This window comes from Argopecten irradians, chromosome 3 (assembly GCF_041381155.1).
Source record: "Argopecten irradians isolate NY chromosome 3, Ai_NY, whole genome shotgun sequence".
In the NCBI taxonomy this organism is placed as follows: domain Eukaryota; kingdom Metazoa; phylum Mollusca; class Bivalvia; order Pectinida; family Pectinidae; genus Argopecten; species Argopecten irradians.
Window position 1 is genome coordinate 42375168 of NC_091136.1, and position 20317 is coordinate 42395484.

The 20317-nt window shown below is 32.7% G+C and overlaps 1 protein-coding gene across 2 annotated transcripts; it reads left to right on the forward strand.

Annotated features, from left to right (window-relative positions):
* Positions 1 to 443: 443 nt before the first annotated feature.
* Positions 444 to 19899, forward strand: LOC138318656 (homeobox protein Nkx-2.2a-like). 2 transcript variants are annotated; one of them, XM_069261227.1, is made up of 3 exons: positions 444 to 545; positions 11208 to 11460; positions 18761 to 19899. In XM_069261227.1, the coding sequence occupies exons 2-3, from the start codon at positions 11208 to 11210 to the stop codon at positions 19522 to 19524; spliced, it is 1017 nt and encodes a 338-aa protein (XP_069117328.1). In that variant the 5' UTR covers positions 444 to 545; the 3' UTR covers positions 19525 to 19899. The 2 variants fall into 2 exon arrangements, with proteins under 2 accessions (XP_069117328.1, XP_069117327.1); XM_069261226.1 differs by lacking the exon at positions 444 to 545 and adding an exon at positions 1824 to 2015.
* The last annotated feature ends 418 nt before the right edge of the window (positions 19900 to 20317 follow it).

The following is a 20317-nucleotide window of genomic DNA, read 5'->3' on the forward strand; positions in this document are numbered from 1 at the left end:
TTAATCTAATGCCGCTTTAGTTAAAAATGCTAAAAGCTGTGATATTCCAAGACTATAAATAACAATTGGAATTTTAATTCATTACAATCAAAAATGAAAATCACGAGAGCATGTTCGATATTTGAACGTTTGATATATGACGTAGGTGTTGATGACAATGCGTGGGTATTAGCTTTGTCGATTTATGAATTTATCGACGACAACAAGCCCCGTACATTATCAGTACTACATAACACCTAATGCAGTATTTTATACACCATATGGCATTCTTTGTTTTATCGATAGGAATTAATGTACAAATGGGGTTTCATCCAGGTTACGGAAATCTAAAATGATAAATGGCTTTGTTACTAAAGAAACATCTCGCCATGACTTGGCGGCTGTTTAATTTCTATGGTAACGGTATATATGGTATCCTGACAGGATTGAGGACCTCTCATTTAACCAAGAACCCAACAGCACTTCGTCCTCAACTATATGAAGCATCTCTTCAACCAACTACTCATTAATTCCAATTGAAATCCAAGAGCTCTCTTACGCCGAAGGTAAGTTCAGTTTGCTTTATATAAGTATCTGACCCTTGACGACACCCTTAAGCGACCCCTTGATTTAAAGTGTATCGTTCGGGTGTCCTCGTGAAAATCCTTGTTCAATGTATTAGCCCCTTGATTCAAGTGTATTGCTGGGCATCCTTGAATTCTGTCAATGACGCTCCAGAGCAAAATCCAGTGCCCGGTAATGGCAAGACAGAGCAGATCCTCAATTGTAATAAAAGGAAATTTATCGTTTCAAAACAGTATTTTTACATAGATAAAAAACTTCATACACATAATTTAGTTGATGCTATTTACTATTGTATTTAATTACTTATAGTTTGTGTGACATTTCAGATAAACTATTGAACTAAACAATTTTCTTTTATTTCAAATCGCCATGAGCATTTTTCAATAAGAAATGTGTGGAATCTTGAACTTATAACTAGACATTCTCACCAATTTGTACTTCTGAGAGGCACTTAATCAGCATTTTGACTCGGACAATCACAAAATTTTATAAGTATTCAAACAAGTATTTGAATAACATAATGTTATCTGGAATTTTTTATTTTATTTTTTTCAAGATAAAGTCTGGAAAAAGTCATATTGTCATAGGAGTATAATTTATTAACACTTAGAATTGTGCTACCTTTAATTGGGAGTATTTATTGACAATGGTTTCCCTTTTACTGTTTGATTATTTTGTTATTTTGTCCTTTAGTGAAAATTATCAAATGAATTAATTCAACATAAAAATTCTTAAATATCATGTCAGCTATTAAATGTATATATTATTTGTTAATGTTATCAACATTATTTCAAGTATGTTTCTTTAACACATTCCTATCAATTAGCTGTCTTTGATTTGCTTTACCTTTTTCACTAGTAGATTTTTCGCCTTTTATCATCAACATCTTAGCATTATTGACGAAAAGTAGAAAGGTAGATCAGCTACACGTATATTGGTGCCGAATGGTATGTTGAAATTGCATGTACCTTCATGTCATATAGATATTTTTGTATATAAAAATGGAGATTAGCACGATGCAAAAAAGACCTGATGAATGGTAAGACACTTAATCGGCCACTGAATGACACAGCATTACTAGGCCATTTCCCTGTCTGCTGTCACACCATTACACCATCCGTATGTGTAGACCCAAAGACTATATTACCCACTGTAAATAAACGTTATCATCCCGAGCACTTTCTCCTTGTAAATCTGTATTTCTCTGTCAACATGTAATACATCAAAATGTCAACTGTATTACGGTCTACCCTGGGTGGATTGGGGCGTGTTCTCTATGCTATCAGTGGAGGGGACTAAGGATGAAAACATTACTCTGGCCTTTGTAGAGTGCGACTTCAAAGCGGACTGAAGGGTATATCTATTTCATTGATGATAAGCGAGGAAAACGTGCGAAGCCACGACTTTATCACATAACTCGTGTCGATTTCATTTAAACGGGATCATTCAAGGTAGGTGTTAAATGCCTTCCGCTTGGTTAGGGGATGCTGTGTGAGTGTCTCCTTACTGTTGTCGTGATAGTACCCATCTTAATATCAATATGGATACACTAAATGAGTAGTCAAGTGTTTTACACAATTATTTTTCTACAATATGAAATTTTACATAATGGAAAAAATAACTCCATGTAAAAAGAATACACACATATATATAATGTGAACAGTTACATATATGTCTAATCTATCTAGTGTTGGCTTCAGTTGTTTCCCTAATTATAAAGGTACCGTTATCATAAACAATGAGTCGCACCTTCAAATTGTTTCCTATAGATACATACAGTAATTTGTGTTCGCTATGCTCTAACTCCGCAAAAACAAATACTCATTATTTTTACTGGCTGCTGCTTAAGCTCCGTTTTTCACAGATGTGATATGGAATGAAATATATAACAGAAACCATAACTGAGAATGATTGTCAGTTTATTAATTGACTAGCATATCCAGAACAACTGGATAACTGAACAATTAACACAAATTTATGTTACAAAAACATCACATAATATAAACTCTATGTATATATTTTACATTCAATGAAACGTGCATAAGACATAGAGGTAGCGTTTGTCAAAAGTAACTTGAAATTATTTCTGAAAATCATTCCACATTCACCAGCAGTGGATTCGATGGGGTACGCATATTAGCTTTTAACAAACACATCTGAGATGTAAGAGATTAATGTTTCCCGTATTTTCTTCTGATGTCACATTTTTCGTTTTTTTCATCAAAATGGTCTTACATACAACAAGCGTTAGTATATAATCTACAAGGTAGAAAATCATTTAGGCCGTTTAAAACATTGCTTTTCATTGGTGGAAACAGCAAGACAATACATTCTATGATTTACTTAGTCAATTTTGTAAACTTAGAAATTGTAAAAATGTATCTAAAATGGAGAAAAAAAATAAAAACCAAACTCCTAACTGTTTCTTGACTCTTGAATAAATAAATTCATAAATTAAGATATATTTGTTATGAAGTCATATAAAGAGAAAGTTTTATCACTATATCGGCGTATTAAAGCTCACTACTACTTGACTACTAGCATCAGTCATATGGTTTAAACTGAAACCAATTTCAATTAGATATCATAAGGGATAACAAAAACCAAAAGGTAAAATATTTATAGTTATATACCATTTTTCTTTTCTTTTTCCTAAAACTTTGTCTGTGATAGCTTTAAATAATTTATTTCGTAGATATGTGGTATTTTTTAATGTGTTTTCAGAAAGCAAAATTGAATTGGGAACAGTTAATCAGGTAATTAGTAGTCTTTTATTATTTCATTTTTAAATAATGAATACGTTAAGACATTTTAAAATGAAAGGTCAACTAATAATTTGTTACAGTTTTATCTATTTCCTTTTTATCATAGGAGGAAACTATTTTTTTCAATGTTGTAAATTGAAAAAAATATTATCATGTAATTAATATATTAATTACTACTTTCAACATTTGAAGCAATGAATAGATAAAAAAATACAAAATACTAATCAGTTACGTTATACGAATAACAAAGTGTCTGTAAAATCCATAGTTACCAAACAGTGTTGTAAACAATTCAATAAGTACTATATAAATACTGTCATAATAAGTTAAATTGAATTATCGGTTATATAAAATGTGATAATAATCGCCATGGCAAATAGTTATCGATAAACACCATTTGATACTTAACATGATGCAGAAAAATAATGATTGGACAAAAAACTTATATAAGCACCTTTGATAATTATATATCCTCATGCAAATAGTTTCTTCTTCTAGAAAGTACATCGAGGGCCAATTCTATTGATTGCAGGAATTTGATGTTTTAATTTTGCAATTATTTACCAAATAAAATTAATCTAGATACGCTTGTAGCCAAGGAAGAATAAACTGTTCAAAGACATAGAAAAGGTCATTAAAACCATATTACAAACCGTCCAGGTGATTGTTTGCAATATTCAACACCACCTGGAAAGACGAAAGCCATCTTCTTTATAATCAGGAAATAAACTACAAATATTGACGTGACTTTTAACACAATCACATGGAGAAGCCCTCCTAATAGGGTAAGATAGTAGCGAATCACATACAGTGACAAATCCCTCTAAATCACAAAGGTCAATGATTTGGAGGAGTTTAGAAAACATCTGCTCCTCATACGGCACTCTCGTAATGATTTTCGATGGCGTCTAGGACGTGAACACTGCGATAAAACGCTAAAGATAAAAGTCTTTACGAAGTAGGGTATACGATGTCATAGGTCAAGATTAAAGAGCTACAAACTACCCCAGAGTGCAGAAGATCCATGTAGACATGAAATGCCGTGTTTTTATATTGATCTTGGTCGCTTGGAAGCTTAGCCTGGTGTCTTGACCTTTGACACGGAACCGTTAAATGATATAGCCACATAGATTTGTTTCTACAACTGCAATGGACACTGTGGTATTTTATACTACATAACTGTATATCTAAATGATCGAATCGGATAGTTGGATATTTGTATCCTTAACGCTTACTAATTAAGAAATATAGAATGACGATTACAACAGATAGTTTAGACTTTTCAGATAGTTTAAATATTCATATTTTTTATTAGATAGATTTTTTGTGACTATTCTGTATCATCTCACACTTGGATTTGTACTTAATTCCCTGTTGCCAAAAAAGTTAGGTTAAGAATGTAGCAAGTTATGGTGAAGTAAACAAGAAGGGATATCGTAATAATAATCGACCAATAACCAGTTACTTGATGATAACTCTCCCCCGTGGATTTAACACTCGAGACCAAGATGCGGAATTCTTGTGATAAAATGAATGCTAGACTACCTAAACAGCTTTACAACAGTTGTTATATGAGGTTATACTAATTAACAAAGATTTGAATATATTACTTACTGCTTAATCTAATTTCAGTCATTAGTATCCTCAATGGCAATTCGAGAAGGATATTATATGCTTAAATTTCTTTTTACAATAATCAAACGTTCGCTAAAAGGACAGGTTATACCATTAAGATTAGATTATTAATCTAATTTTTTATAAACAAATATTTTGATAAAAGATGTACAGTTGAAAACTTATGTAGATGCTTATATAAGTAATATTTAGATATATATATAAGTATATATCGCAGAATACTGGAGATAAAAAGTCACAAAGTTTTCACGGTATCACGTCGTAAAGAATATCAGGTTATGAAGAATAAAAATTACCATTTATATCTATTCAAAATGGCATAGTCATTATAGGCCCCACCATTAGGAACTATTTAATATTTGTTAACACGCAAAACCAATAGTGACAATGTTTTAAACTTGCCGTTGCTTTGCTTGTCGTGGTCACTAGGTACGCTATTTCTCAAACACAATGTTGAAGTTTGATAGCCTGCATATTGCATGTCATCGTATTTGCAGAGGATAAACGATCATTACTTTATTTGTTTATAAATGACTCATGAGTTAGTGGCGTCCCTTGACGGGTGCCCTACTGCCGACACATGTCATTGTAAATTTTCCTTGCGTCTTTTATTGTCAAGGCAGAAGCCAATATTGCACCAAGAAAAACGCTATTGCAAGATTGACGATTTCAATTTCGCTTTTTGAAAAGAAAGTATAACTATAATTTAATTCTATTTTACATTCAAATAATGGATATTTCTTATCTTCGAACATGCCGAAACGTGGATCCAGAAAATATTTTGTCTAATAAGAAATCACATGTAATGCCTTTATAGGTAGAATCGTAGGTATAAGTAATATAATCGTTCAAATAAAGATCAATAGATATTTATTTCCTAGTAATACAAAAATGAGAGACACGGTGTGCCTAAGGGTTGTTTTACCTTTTGACAAGCAGCATTTCTTGTGATTGATAATTCTGCTATTAATTATATGGAACATTTGTCTTTAAATGATACTTATTCTCTCAAAATAATGACCATCAAATTAGGCCAAAAAAAAACTATTAAATCCTATGGTTTTTACAATAAGTATCTACATAAACAAATTTTGAATAACTTAGCGCAATGGTGGAATTTCACATTCTCAGGAATTACTTCATTTGATTATAATGTGGAATCATAATGAAGGAGGTAATATATCGTAACAAGGTGCTCATATTGTTAATCTTTGTTTTCATGTTTGTTAAGGCAATTGGTTCCTTTATAATGTAACTTTTGTTTTACTGCTGTTATGCCCTTTACACGTTTAAATATTTTCTATAGTATCGTTGTCTCTTTCCGTCCTTTTACTATCCCGTTCTGTCTCATTTCTATAATACCCCCTTTATTTCAGTTTTTTTATCGCAGATCCTATGTTTCCTCGAATCAAAATAATGTATTGTTGAGTCTCTCCGTGTCCCCCCACCTTTCTCAGTTCTGTGCTTTTCGTTTTGGTTTTTCATCCAATTATATTTCTACGTTTCCTTTCGTGTTGGTTTCTCCTCCAATCTCATTTCTTCCGTTGAATGTCCGTATTGCCTTTGTTTTGGAGTCAGATGGTTAGTTGTTTAGGTTAAGTTCTTATCTATGTTTTTAATTTATTTTTTGGTTGCATTTTCTTTTGTATCTCTTTCGATCTCACCTCTGCATTGTCCATTGAGATTTGATGTCTACTTTAATGTGATTGCAGTGTTTCCTGCTTACATTTCAGGAGGTAATGGTTACCTTAGTTTGCATTTTCTGTTGTTCATGGCACAGCGAGCGGTGTGCCAGAAGTCATCCAAATTTTGCTCTCGAATTATTTTTTGTCGGCGCTTTCAGGGTATCGCCCGTAGGTCATTGAACAGTCTCTTAGAACTCAAACTTTCTTCCTCATGCCAGACATAACTCGTTCTTTACTAACCATAACTGTTTATAGACCGTTAATTCAATCAAACCAATTTTACCCGCGTTTGCACCGTACCCATTGTTATAATTAGCCTGTTTTCTTACTTCTTAGGTTTCTATGTTTGTGTATCAAAGTTCAATGTCTAAACAGATGTAAATCAACAGCGGGATGGATAGTCTTGTTACCACGGAAGAACGGGTTATACAGCTCACAAAACTATATCTGCAGTTTAACAAACAAAAACTTTCTCAAGAAGACATCTCGACATGTGTGTGAAAAGTGTACTGGGAGGGGAAAATATTTGTAGGTGTTTTAGCAAACGTGTCAATAACGGGGATGATAAACCAATACCCATTTGATGGCCCCACGTGTTTGTTCTTGGTAAAGGTAAACGTTCCAGCCGAACAGATGGTGTCATATTCCAATTTCGGCGTCGTCTGCCGGTTAAGTTTATAATGAGATATTTGCTAATCATAAAACTATGGCATTATATCGCTGTAAATGGATGATAGATTTATAAGAGAGCTTGGCCGTTAGTTGACTGTATCCCGCTTTGTTTGTCTCTTACCTGTAAAGTCTGTACTGTCTGATAAAAACTTGATGTCGGAGCGTGTAGCCATGACCAAAACAAAAAAGTTACGACATACCTTGGTTACCAACCAAAGAAGCATGGGACACTTCAAAGAGGTGTCCATTGTAATGTAGTAGGTTCGTCATGAGGCTTATCTATAATAGGGCCGATTTAAAAGCTTAGTCTTGTTAAACGGGTGTATGAAGAAGATTTCACTGAGTTTGTGACGGATCAGTATGGGGTATATTTCCTAATCCCAGAAAAGACAGTAAGGCTTTCATGGTAAAGCAATACTTTCTCACCAAAAGGTCGAATATCAGGTTTTACTAGTGAAGAAATCATTAACAATTCGCCTTGGCATTTCTAAACAATCTTTTGGTATCGAGTGCACAACAATTATTATCTTTTTTGCATGTCTTCACTTAATAAAGCACTGTGTTGGTCAAGTGGCGACGATGTCTGTCACTCTACCATTAGGCACCCAACTTTTGGCCACACGTTAGAGGTATTTGTGGGACTGTTACCAAGTAATGGTCGTAGTGCTGCGTTCTTGTTCCGGAAACTCGACCTTTAGTCCGCCAATATAATAAGGTTTATTTTCGAATATTAGTATATTCTCCTAGTTAGAAAGTAAAAGGCAAAACAAAAATATCTAATTTTCATTGATATATGATGCGTGTATTGCGCAAAACTGAAAAAGACTTTCTTACATTGGAGTTTTCAATTTTCATATTACATTTTATATCGACAAGGATGAAGTAATTCTTTATAATAGGGAATAGACTTAAGTCTTATTTGTGTTTGGATTATCTATGTATGAGAGTTCCATTGGATAAGATAACTGAATTGAAACTGAAGTTATATATTTGATGTATAGAGGCTTCAGCTTAGAAAGTTATCTTGTAATAATTTATTCTGGTGCTTTTTTGTTTTCGCTCTAAATACTAGTTACACTTATATAGAACGGACATCAATGAATACCTTGTGAGAAAAAAAAACCCAAACAAGATCGATATGCAACATATTAGCCACTCTATCAGATATATTTCAGTTTCTCCATTCAATGGAAAGGAGTTTGAAAATTACTTAAAATTATTGATTTCGTTAAAAATTGAAAACAAAATGATACAGAATACAGACTTAATCAACCTTGCCATACATCAGTATTAATTTCTCTCGTCAACAGGTTTTGCACTAAGCATCATTGATGTGGCGAGGACTGCCTTGCCTTTTAAGAATCAAACTATTATCTGGTTCTACCTTTGCTGAATATGATTTGATATTATTACCCAAGTTGCCATTCCTCAATACAAACCTAATGCATCGATGTATGAGCTAATACCACCCTCTGTAGACTACTTAGTATTTAATTTCAATCGCTTATCTCATTTACTTAATACGAGTGCTATAAAGCTAGATAATCGTTATTGACTTGTCTAAGGCCAAACAGCGGTAAGATAACGTTTTACTAGGCTATTTACTCAAAGTCAGTTTCCCGTATGATGATAACATGTTAAATTGTGAACCTGTTTCAATAAATAACATAATACTACGAGACTTGTGACCTGTTAGCAGTCAATAGCTGTCCGCCACTCCGACGTGCAGTTATCTGAGCACGACATGGATTAGGATGAAATGGAAATTGCTGTCTGACAATGTTGTGAATCGTTATTGATTAGGCTTTCTGGTAATTAAACGTAATTGTATTTTGCACTGCATGACTGTACAGCGTATCTCTACACAGAGTGAAATGTGAATGTTGTCTGTAAAACAACATATATATATTGATGATGCATTTTACAATAATGTATGATTACCGTAACATTTAACAAAAAAACGTTAATTGGTTAATAATGAGTAATTATGACTTCATATGTAAATACAAAAGTGATCGTAGAGTAGACAAAATATATCAAATCTTCAGAAATTCAAAATCAAGAATCATTCACTTCTCTTTTTCTTCGGTGACTTTAGGCATGTTGATGTTTTTGCAATTTGTACGTTGATATATGTTAATTAATTTTTGATTTGCGAGTGTGGGTGCGTTTGGGATTTTTATTTTGACGTTAGTTTTAGTTTTTAGATTTTATTCTGTGATATTTCCGTTTCAATATGTGTATTTTATATATATTATTATATCATCCTTATTTAACAAAACAAATCAACCAAATGTCACTAAAAACGACTCCAAAATAAGCAAAATTAAAAAATATAAAAAAAGATATTTATTTAACAATTAATTTAATATATTTATTTTTTTCGGTTATCGATATGAATAAATAACCTTAGATTAAAAACATATTGCTTGAAAGTCCGATAAAAAAATAACAATTATTAACCATCCTGTATTATTCCGTTTTTATTGGTGGAGTATTTCCCAAGAAACAGATTCGCTGCTGTGTTAGCCAATCAAACGTTTGTCAGCTGTAGCGTTGCGTATCATAGGACAATAATAAATATTAGCTAACATATTAAATTATTACATTTACCAAAAGAATTATTACTGAAAGAGTTATAATGCCTCTTTTGTTTACATTTCTCCTTGTATTTTTTAAGTCAGGATGTAGCAATACACTAAAAAATTCAAATTACGTTTGGTTAAATTATTATCGCATGAATATGATTATTAGATAATTTATGAAAAGTGCGGGTATAACTAATAACTATTGCTTGTGTTGTCCAAAATATGTTATCAGAGTATCAATGAACTCCATGTAAATTTCCCCTGGTCAGGAGCAGTCAGGAGCACCTGACCAAACCATTACTTTACTTAGTGTTTTAAGGTAGTTGATGTCCTGGAAAGGACCAATCACCATCACGTTAGTGTTGTGCTTCACAGCCACCCTGTTGTTGACACCATGTATGTACAAACACTCACAAGTTAGCTAACCTGCCTCTCCACCCGATAGTGATAACTTGCCAATTGTATTGTTTAAATTATCAGATTGGCTGAAAGTAAAGCCGTTCTACTTGACCGAGAGGATGGAACATCCACTCCACATAGAGTGTAGTGTACACTGGTTATTCTATGTAATAAGTATCAACCTGTTGGAGTCTTTTAGTGTATTGATAAGCTTGTTTCATTACCCTAGCCGTTTGTACGCCTAAGCTAACATTGGGAGAGGACTTTGAAGTACCCGTGAAGTGGCCATGCCTATCTCAATACATTTGATATTTGTTTTCTTTTCATTTATATCATTCATAGAGGACATATACACAGGTCTACTAATTATTGGTTTGTCCAGCTTTGAATTTTGTCCACGTGTCATTAAGCCAAGTGGTATCACAGAGAATGATTGTTTGAAAAAGTGTTCTGTTTATCGGAAAATTGGTTGAGCATTGATTCTAGTGCGACTCCTTCGCTTGCTGTCAAGTATGTGTAGGATCTCTCGCGGACTCCCATTGATTTTACGCTGAGTCTAGACACGCCCACTCTGTTTACAATGATAACACCAGTAGGCGTGGCCTAACTCCATCCAACCAATCATCTATATAGGAGATACGGGTAGTGGATCAAATGCTCTCTCTGCTCTCGATAAAGGCTCACCTACCCTAATTCTACCTTCTTAATTGTTTTGAAAATAGAATCTTTGTGTGAAGATGTCATTCCAAAGTTGACAGCTGAAACCATTACGCTAACACGAGTTCTTAATTCAATGCGAGGATCGCTGAGAGGCAATTTAGAGGCTTTAAGTGGCCAGTTTACATGTTTGAGTGTGCACGGATTTATAATCTTAGCATAAAATCAATTTTCACACTTAGATGGACTCACATCTACAAGAAATGAACGGAGGGGCTAAATCCAGCAGTAGCTTCTCCGTAAAGGATATACTGGATCTACCTAAAGGGAAATCCGTCCTTAGCCCCGGGGGTCAGACTACAGTCAGCAGCGCCACCCTACTGTCCATCCCGACGGTCCCGGAGGTACCAGACCTACCCTCAGTCACAGGATACTATGACAACGATAACCCATATACACGCTGGCTCCAAACCAATGAACACATGCATTATACTAGTAAGTATGTTAATCTATAAAGTTTCATATGTTAAAGGCCACCAGAAGGAAGCCATTATACAAAGTAAATCTTCTCTGGATATCTCATGGGGTACTGGCACAGATATGATAACAACCTTAAATGCTATAGCTGTATTTACCGTAAACCCTTCAACTAGAAATTATTTTATAGAAAATGAAATATGTCGAAATTTTACTGATAACAGAGTATCTATTTTCTTTTCATTTAATTTTAATGAACTATCATTTCGGCATTATCATTACTTTTGAAAAAAGTATATCCAAGAAGTATCGAAATACGAAGTATTCAATGTAGACATAATTGAATTTTTAAACACCATTTTGAACTATAAGCAAAAAAGCAAAATTTTCCCACTCAAATGCTATCATAGAAGACCAGTAGAAACGTTTTCTGGTTCACCGATATGATCTTACTGTAAACCTATCTGTCGCCAAAAACATGCGACAAAACACAATAACATAATCCGAATACCCAATCCATAATATTAAAATGCCGTTTCACTGAAAAATACAAATAAGCAATAAATAGATTTTGTAGAAAGCATTACACTTGACACTCCTTGAGGTTAACCAATATTGGCCAATATATTATTGATACTTCTACCTGGTCAATTTGCGTGTGTCGTTTTTGATATATAACTCCCTACACTTGTAGCCGCTAAACTATTCATTCCTTACAAGTTAACGTTATTCTCGCGTCATTCATTTAAGTGGTATATGTATAAGTGTTGGTGGTGTTTATATTAGTATCAAAGTGATAACAATACATCATTATATAATGCAAATACAAAATGTATAATAAATTAAAATTTACTATAAATTTTATAGAATAAAACTGCCGCAGTGTTAGAACTGAATAAGAAAATCTCTGTCTACATTCGGAAAAAAGTAATTCTAAAGTCTTAGGTATATGCCATATATATAACATAAGTAAAAAAGTACATAACGTTAGAAGTGAAATGTATATCTAACACTCTGGAAGCTTGTAGTACCTTTCAAGGACGAGTGTTTAAGAATGAAGACCTGACTTTGTTTGCTGTAGCTTTGTTTGGAGTCCATCACCATTAATCAAGATCTAATATCACAGGGATTATAATCGCCTAGTATTTGCTGTAGGATTGGGCGCTATCTCATGCTGGGAGGAAAGTAAATACCACCGTGTCATACAATATATGTATTGCGTTAGGTAACATTATCTGTATCCTGTAAGAAATAGACCTGTAAAATAAAAACCACGCAAATGTCTTTGAATTACACTTTTTTTCGTTTTCAATTTGGTTACTTTTACTAATTAGATTGGTTAAATTGTATTTAAAAGAAATTAAGTTCAACTGTTATACGTTCATTTTTGATAACTGAATGATATTTATTAACGTTCAACAAATGATAAAATAAATATTTTCTACTGTTGCACGAACCAGAACAGTACCATTGTTACTCGGGGTAAAAAGTAAGGAACCACAATTAAGTAATACACAAGCACTAGAAAAAGTAGTAAAGTAGATCTTTATAGGTTAGAGTGAGGTCGGAGATAATTCTTAAAGTATTATAAAAAGGTAGGATATTTCATAAGGGGATGCCATAACTATATAATTAACTTTGTTAGTGTTTACTTAGGTTATACACTCTATAGTGTAATTAACATGGCCAGTGTTAGCTTAGACGATTAGTAAACAATAGGAGATGTGTTTACGGGCCATTGTGTAGATCTACACCTGGGCTGACCTCAAGACACCTTTCCTGTCAACCGGACCTAGTGGTGAACTGAGTGTTCCATACAGGATACATTGTATATCAAACTAACTTAGATATATCGCTATAATATGACTAAATGAACTTATTTCAACAAAACTCAATTAATATGATAGTATTTAATAACCAATTCTAAAGAATTATTATACTCGTGGTCGTGGCTAGTTTTTATTCGTTAAAATAGTTTTACATTTGTCTCTAGGATATGTTATTAAATCAGTTATGAGAAACTTTTAAAGTTTTTATATTACGTTATCATTTGACAAATTTCATTATATTACGAAAACCAAATCAACTTTTCTTTGAAAATCTCCGTTCCGGGTATTGAAAATTATTTCAAAATTTGCATATATACATAGTATAAGTTTCCGTTTATTCCCAATTTTAATTCATTAATATTTAGTGGTGTTTCGTTTGAGTATCGACTGTTGACTATCATTTATTAACGCAATAACTCAAACATCTGGATATTTAATATATTAATTCAAAGAAACCTAATTATTGAAGTAGCATTGGTATTGCTCTAGGATTCCGCTACGCTATAGCGATATTCTTGTATGTTATATTCTGTCTTTAAACAAACTATGGGACATGTATTTGTAGTGAAAGATGTACTACAAATATCATGTATTGTAATAAACTCAGAAATTAATTTTTCTTTAGCACTAAAAGATTACATCGAAATTATTTTTGTTTAAACATCTTTATCACACAAATAAATGAATATATGTCAACATGTATACATGTATTAAATTATTAAAATTATGTCTTCATCGTCGTTTATTATTAAGAATGTAATTTGTCCAAATATGAGAAAAAGGAAAAACTAGAAAAAAAAGTCTCCAATTTAGTCGATGATAAATACTATGTAGTCAGTATTTATAGATAAACATGATGTAATACACATCAAAATAAATCAGATACCTAGTTAATCACAAGTTGTTAATTAGCAGATACAAAACGCAACAAATTAGTCAATACGCGATAAGACTGTACTGTAGGAGTGGCTTTAACAGGCGTGTGTAATTAGACCATAATATTTTATCAATAGACTGGAGTGTATGTGTTATGGTCTGGCCCCTCGGGAGGGAAAGTGTTACGAGGAGCTATCCTCGTATTGTTAGCCATTACAAATGTATGTCTCTAATTGGGCAATGAATTAGGGATTTAATTCAAATAAAGCAGTTATATTTCACCCTCATAAAATATTTGCATTTCATGTTTTCACAAAGGAACGGAATAGGCTGAGCACATTAGAAGGGAACATCAATGTTTGATAAGAGCATATTTCGAAATTGGGAGACCACCCATAGTATATGATCTGTAAACAGCCATGTAGTATGAGAGTCAAACCCCTTTCTGGAGGACATCGTTTGAAACTTCTTTATTTTTAACGACGGTACAAATTAAAATCTCAATTGCAAATATTTGAAAAGTGTAACGGATTGTTGGTTTCAAAGTTTTGTAAACAAATCCCTACCATGGAATATATTTACACTTCTGCTCAAATTGCAAAGATAATTCAAACTGAGCTGTCAAATTGTTTTACTATTCCGTTTAAATTTGTTGTATTGGGTGTCTCAAAAAGAGATATGGGATATGATTATGATTCTCTAATCTTTAAAACTGTATCAAACGTTATTGAAATGATTGCTGATACTGAAATAATTGAAGCACGTGTTGTTGTTTTTTTTCAAAAATCACGTATCGTTGTAACTTTGCCTAAAATACAATTATATTTGATACAAAATATGTGTTTACACTAATAGTATATACCGATTAGCCATAGCACTGTCCTGGTCACTGACATGGTGTAGCATCTTATTGAAAATCTTTCATCTTATTAATAATAATGTTATCAAATTCACAAGTTATTTAATAACAACAAGTGTATACAAGAGTATTTAATGCACATTGATATAACAATAATTGTATATATGTAATGGATATGATGTAAATGTATTTTGAATTTATCAATACGGGAATTCTCTACCAGATAAACATGGAATGAAATATATTATCAACCTATCTTGTAATAACCCTATTTATTCACAATTTATTTTACAATATGCAAACTTAACAAATGTACTTAGATTCGGAAGAAACATGGGCATATATGAATAATACAATTTCAAAATGTATAATAAATAATGTCTCTAAAATCAAACTAAGTTTTAAGACTCTTACTACTAAACGTTTAATGCTTTCTAAATTGATGCTGTGTTAATATATTTCCCGGTGTCTTTGAACAGTCTTTATTATGGGAACATTTTACATGGCAGGCCTACTTTGCTGGAACAAAATATTGATGCTAAACTGTAGCGCAAAACTATATAATACCGTAGAAAGCACAATCCAGATATCATAGTGCTGAAATACAGATTTAATAAAACATTTTATACAGCTGTACCAATTTTCTTAGATGTCTGTGTAAAACTGAAGAAAACGAAAATGTTTTAGCTAGTCATTATCAATCTTGAGGCCTTTAAATATATTTGATTAGACATAGATACTGTCATTGTATCATATTTATTCCACAGTTAAAAAATGTCTTCAGAAAAAAACTTATAGCTATTAACAGATACATTTCCCTGAATTAAATAGTAAACAAATACCCCTGTATCTAAAAACATAATTAAATGTATATATTCAAAACCATAGATGTTTCAACAACATCGCTCATTATATATTGTTTATTTATAAGTATCTTTTAAACAAGAAAATGTTGCCTAAAATTCGGGACAAATACATTCCTCTTATTTACTTTATTTCTCATAAAGAAAAAGAATAACGTTAAAATATTGATATGTTAAAATTAATTCCAGTTTAAATTATATTATATCTTTAACATGATTTGATACATGATTTTTACAGTATAAAATAAATGAATGGAGTGTTGATTTTGGTGTTTTTGACTAAAATTTATCAAGATGTAACAAAAATAATTGGTATCCAATATGGTATACTTAGTTCGTACAGTGTTTTTAATTGCCAAACTAATTCTCGCATATTGATTGATGTTTAGGTACGTAACATACCGCTGCTTCTTTTTCCAAAGGAATTCTCGCATATATACCATTTATTTGCTACTCTTTTATACATGTATATTTTTCTCCGTGGCAATACATGTATTTCACTTAATTAGAATTCTCATCATTTTTCGTCCTTCATTTAAACAAATGCTGATATTGGTCTATTTTCATTCCTATATGTTTTCGTGTTACCAAATTTTAAATGTCCTTTTATCATCATTACTATTTTTCTTGTTCTCATGATATCTTTTCTGTTTCGTGTGTTCTTTCTCATCTCTGGTGCTGTACTGTGACGTCATTTTCTTTGGTTGTTGGTTTGCATACACACATCTGCTATTCTTTATAATTATTTTCTCCGTTTATGCAATCACAATCTTTTACTTACGTTGTTATTTCGCCAGAAATAAATATAATTTTAAGGAACGATTTTAAGTTACGTTAATTATGTATTATGTACAAACATTCTATATTCATATCAACAACATTTCCTTCACTCTTTATTCCATGAGTTCATCGCACTTTTCTCACTCCAAAATATATTGACACAAAAAAACGAATGTGTACTCGTCATAATCACGTATTCCTTAGCATCAGACATTTACGATGCATTAGTAGGACCGCGATCATTTGGTTGTGATTGGTCTGTCACTTTCGTAAGACTTCCTCATACGAGATAAATTTACCTCATGATAAGAAAATGAAAACAGGCACTTATCAATCCAATCTCTAATAGAATTTTTATAAATATTTTCTCGGCATTGGTTAAAAATCAAAGTTAGCCGTCAACACTGATAAAGCCTACCTGTGTGTTTTAAACGATCAAACAGAACGTGGTAGCTAATTTCAAACATCGTTACGGTACTGATCAACGAATCTGGGATGATTTTACGGGCAATTATGTTCGCCATGGTGAAGACCTGGAGATCTCTGATGGTCATCTCTCATATGAATTCATATTAATAGGCGCACTTTATGTGAACGCACTTTCAAGCTGCTATCATTGCTAATGGGGGACTGTGAGAGGCTTTCCGTTAAATGATCAAGATACTTTCAGAATAATATTTGACAGCCACTCCGATCGGAACGGAAGCCATTATAGAACAAACCATGAAATCAATTAAGCGTGAAATGTGAATCATATAAATTCATTTTCTGATAATATTCCAACTTTAATCATACTTGTTACTCAATAACGAAATAAGATAGCGCGATAGCCGTTGTGTCAAAAGTATTGTTTGAAGTTAGTTTCGGTACGTTGTCAGTATTTACATGCGTTAATGAATTTGGTCTCTAGCGTCAAATGTGATATTTCGTAAAAATGTAATTCATCGTCAGGTATTGTTGTGAAAAACAAATTTGTTATGACTATAAATGATAAATTTGCTATTTTCTAAATTAACTTAATTACCTCCACAATTCTCCTTATAAACAAGGATATACATGATATCATATATACACTGTGTCATTTATTAGTATACAATGACACAGAATGATAATTTTTTCAATGAAAATTATTTAATGTTGCAAGGCTTTTGTTAATTAGATTTTAATATTTCTAACTTTGACTAAATTTAAAACTAGAAAATGTTTGGAATAACATAATAATGATTATTTCGAAAACAGATTTATTTATAGAACGACCCGATAAATAAATACTTCTTTTGGCTATGTGTACACAATATTGATCAATATCATTTAGATAATTTAACATAATCCCAGCAGATGAATCCTGACAAATACTCAAATAGATCGATATGCTTTATTTGGCTTCATTACAAAGCGATACCAGTGACTGGGGTACATGTACTTAACAGAAGAGTTTAAACATGCTTTTGAAACAGAAAATGGGTCGCGTGTTAGCTTTGATGTAAAAACAAGATGCAGCAGTATTAGGGCAAAATAAGTTATGTATGTTTTATTTTGTATAACTTGATTTTTAATTTAATACTAGAAATTTCATTAAAATGAAATAAAAAAATAAAACGTTACGATTAGTAAATGACAATTTATTTTCGAAAAGAAAGCAAGAACTCATTTTACAACGTTTCTACTCACTTAAAGGTTACATTCCTCGTTGACTTAGATAAACAAATCAATATGTTTATTCATACATATTGCCTTCAGTTATAAGGTTCCAGTTGCTATCAATGGCATCAAAATAAACAACAACTCAGCCAAGGGTAAGATCCAAATAGTACTTATCACTAGCACAACACAACTACCTAACACCAGGAATAAGAAAACATTACAATGTTAGAGTTAAAGCTGGGTGGCCGAAATTGGCCGATTTAATTAAACTGACCCTCGGTAAAGACGTTGGTTCGATCTATGTGTTATTGTTATCATAGTCTGTTGTCGATTCACCGCCATAGGTGAGAGAAGTCGGTGTTGTGTCAGGTTTGAAAGGAGAAGTGTGTCCATGTCATGACTTGATTAACTTATAAAGCCGTCGGCGGTATTTATCATTACTGATTTGTGTTGGTTTCCATCTTCAGGTTTACCTCACATGAATTCACCCAGCGACTCGAATCATTCCAGCGATGTGTCCGCCACGGAGAACCATTCTACTGTTCATAATGACATTACAGCCGTAAAATCGGAATTAAACAGTTCAGAGGACTGCGACAAACTTAGTGACAATGAGGGTGATGATTCGCCTGGATCAAACAACAATGACGGCCAAAAGAAGAGGAAACGAAGGGTGCTATTTTCAAAAGCTCAAACGTATGAACTTGAAAGGAGATTCCGTCAACAGAGGTATCTCAGCGCACCGGAACGTGAACATTTAGCTAGTATAATTAGGTTAACACCGGTACAGGTGAAAATTTGGTTTCAGAATCACAGGTATAAGTTGAAGAGGTCTCGACAAGAAAAAGGGTTAGATCTGAATCCATTACCATCCCCAAGACGTGTGGCTGTTCCCGTGCTCGTGCGGGACGGTAAACCATGCCAACCAGGAATGAACGGTATGGTTAAGTCACAGGAACCGTTACCAATGCAACCTAACATGCACTCACCAGTGAATATGAACAGCAGTTTGAGTAATATGAACATGAACCCAATGGGATCGTTAACCATGAACAATTCTATGAACTCAAGTTTACCAACATCGATGAATAGCATGAACATGAGCTGTTCGTATAACTCAATGGGATCTATGAACGCAATGAATTTGAACATGAACATGAATATGAACAACATGAATGTGTTGCCAAGTTACAGTCACCCGTTGATGCAACCACAAACTCGGTGGTGGTGATCGTTCACAAAACGGATCTGTGTTTTAATAGAAATTGTGAATTTCAAAGTCAATCTCACAGAATGATGTAGAAGTTAGTTCGACAAAGTTGGCACAAAGTGCTATTTCGCTTTCAGTTTTCAAAGTCGTATTTTTCTCTTTGAACACTCATCAGAAATGTGTTTTACATGGCGATTTTTTAATAGTGCAAAACATTAATTTATTGATTTAATATTAAGTGCTTTATAGAATATTTCCGACATTATTGTATAGATTTGTTCGTTCGCCATCTCCATCGTATGCATCTACTCCATTTCTGTGTTTATCTATGATGCCATTGTGTATACTATATTTATATTGAATCGGAATGAAATATCATGACATGTTTGTCCAGGACTTTTTGTTTTGCATTATGTCATTTTATATATAATACAATACCCTTAGAGTACACATGTGTCGGTAACAACACAACACACACACTATTAGAGTTAAATTTACAAATCCAAGTGCTTGTTATTTTAACGATTTTTCATCTTAGACTAGCAGAAATCCGTTTAAATAAGAGAATACAGTATTAAAGTCATTTCTCACCATTGTTTTCAACACTTAGTCTAGTTAGTTTTTGGTGCTTAAGAGTGTTAATAATTCATTAAAAGATATCTGCTAATTTATAAATACTTGCAATATTTTAGCGTTTGACAAAGAGGCAATGGTCAATGAAAATATAAAAATACTAAATTTTATTTTGAATTCAAAATCTTATTTTCTTCTACTTTTCAAACTTTCGATGTTAATATCAGCGATATTTAACACT

What these genes read in the sequence shown, in the direction of transcription:
- LOC138318656 (XM_069261227.1), top strand. Translation starts at nt 11,208, where the DNA reads ATGGACTCACATCTACAAGAAATGAACGGAGGGGCTAAATCCAGCAGT. An exon ending in TGAACACATGCATTATACTA is followed by an intron (nt 11,461 to 18,760) that starts GTAAGTATGTTA and finishes TTCCATCTTCAG; the next exon opens with GTTTACCTCACATGAATTCA.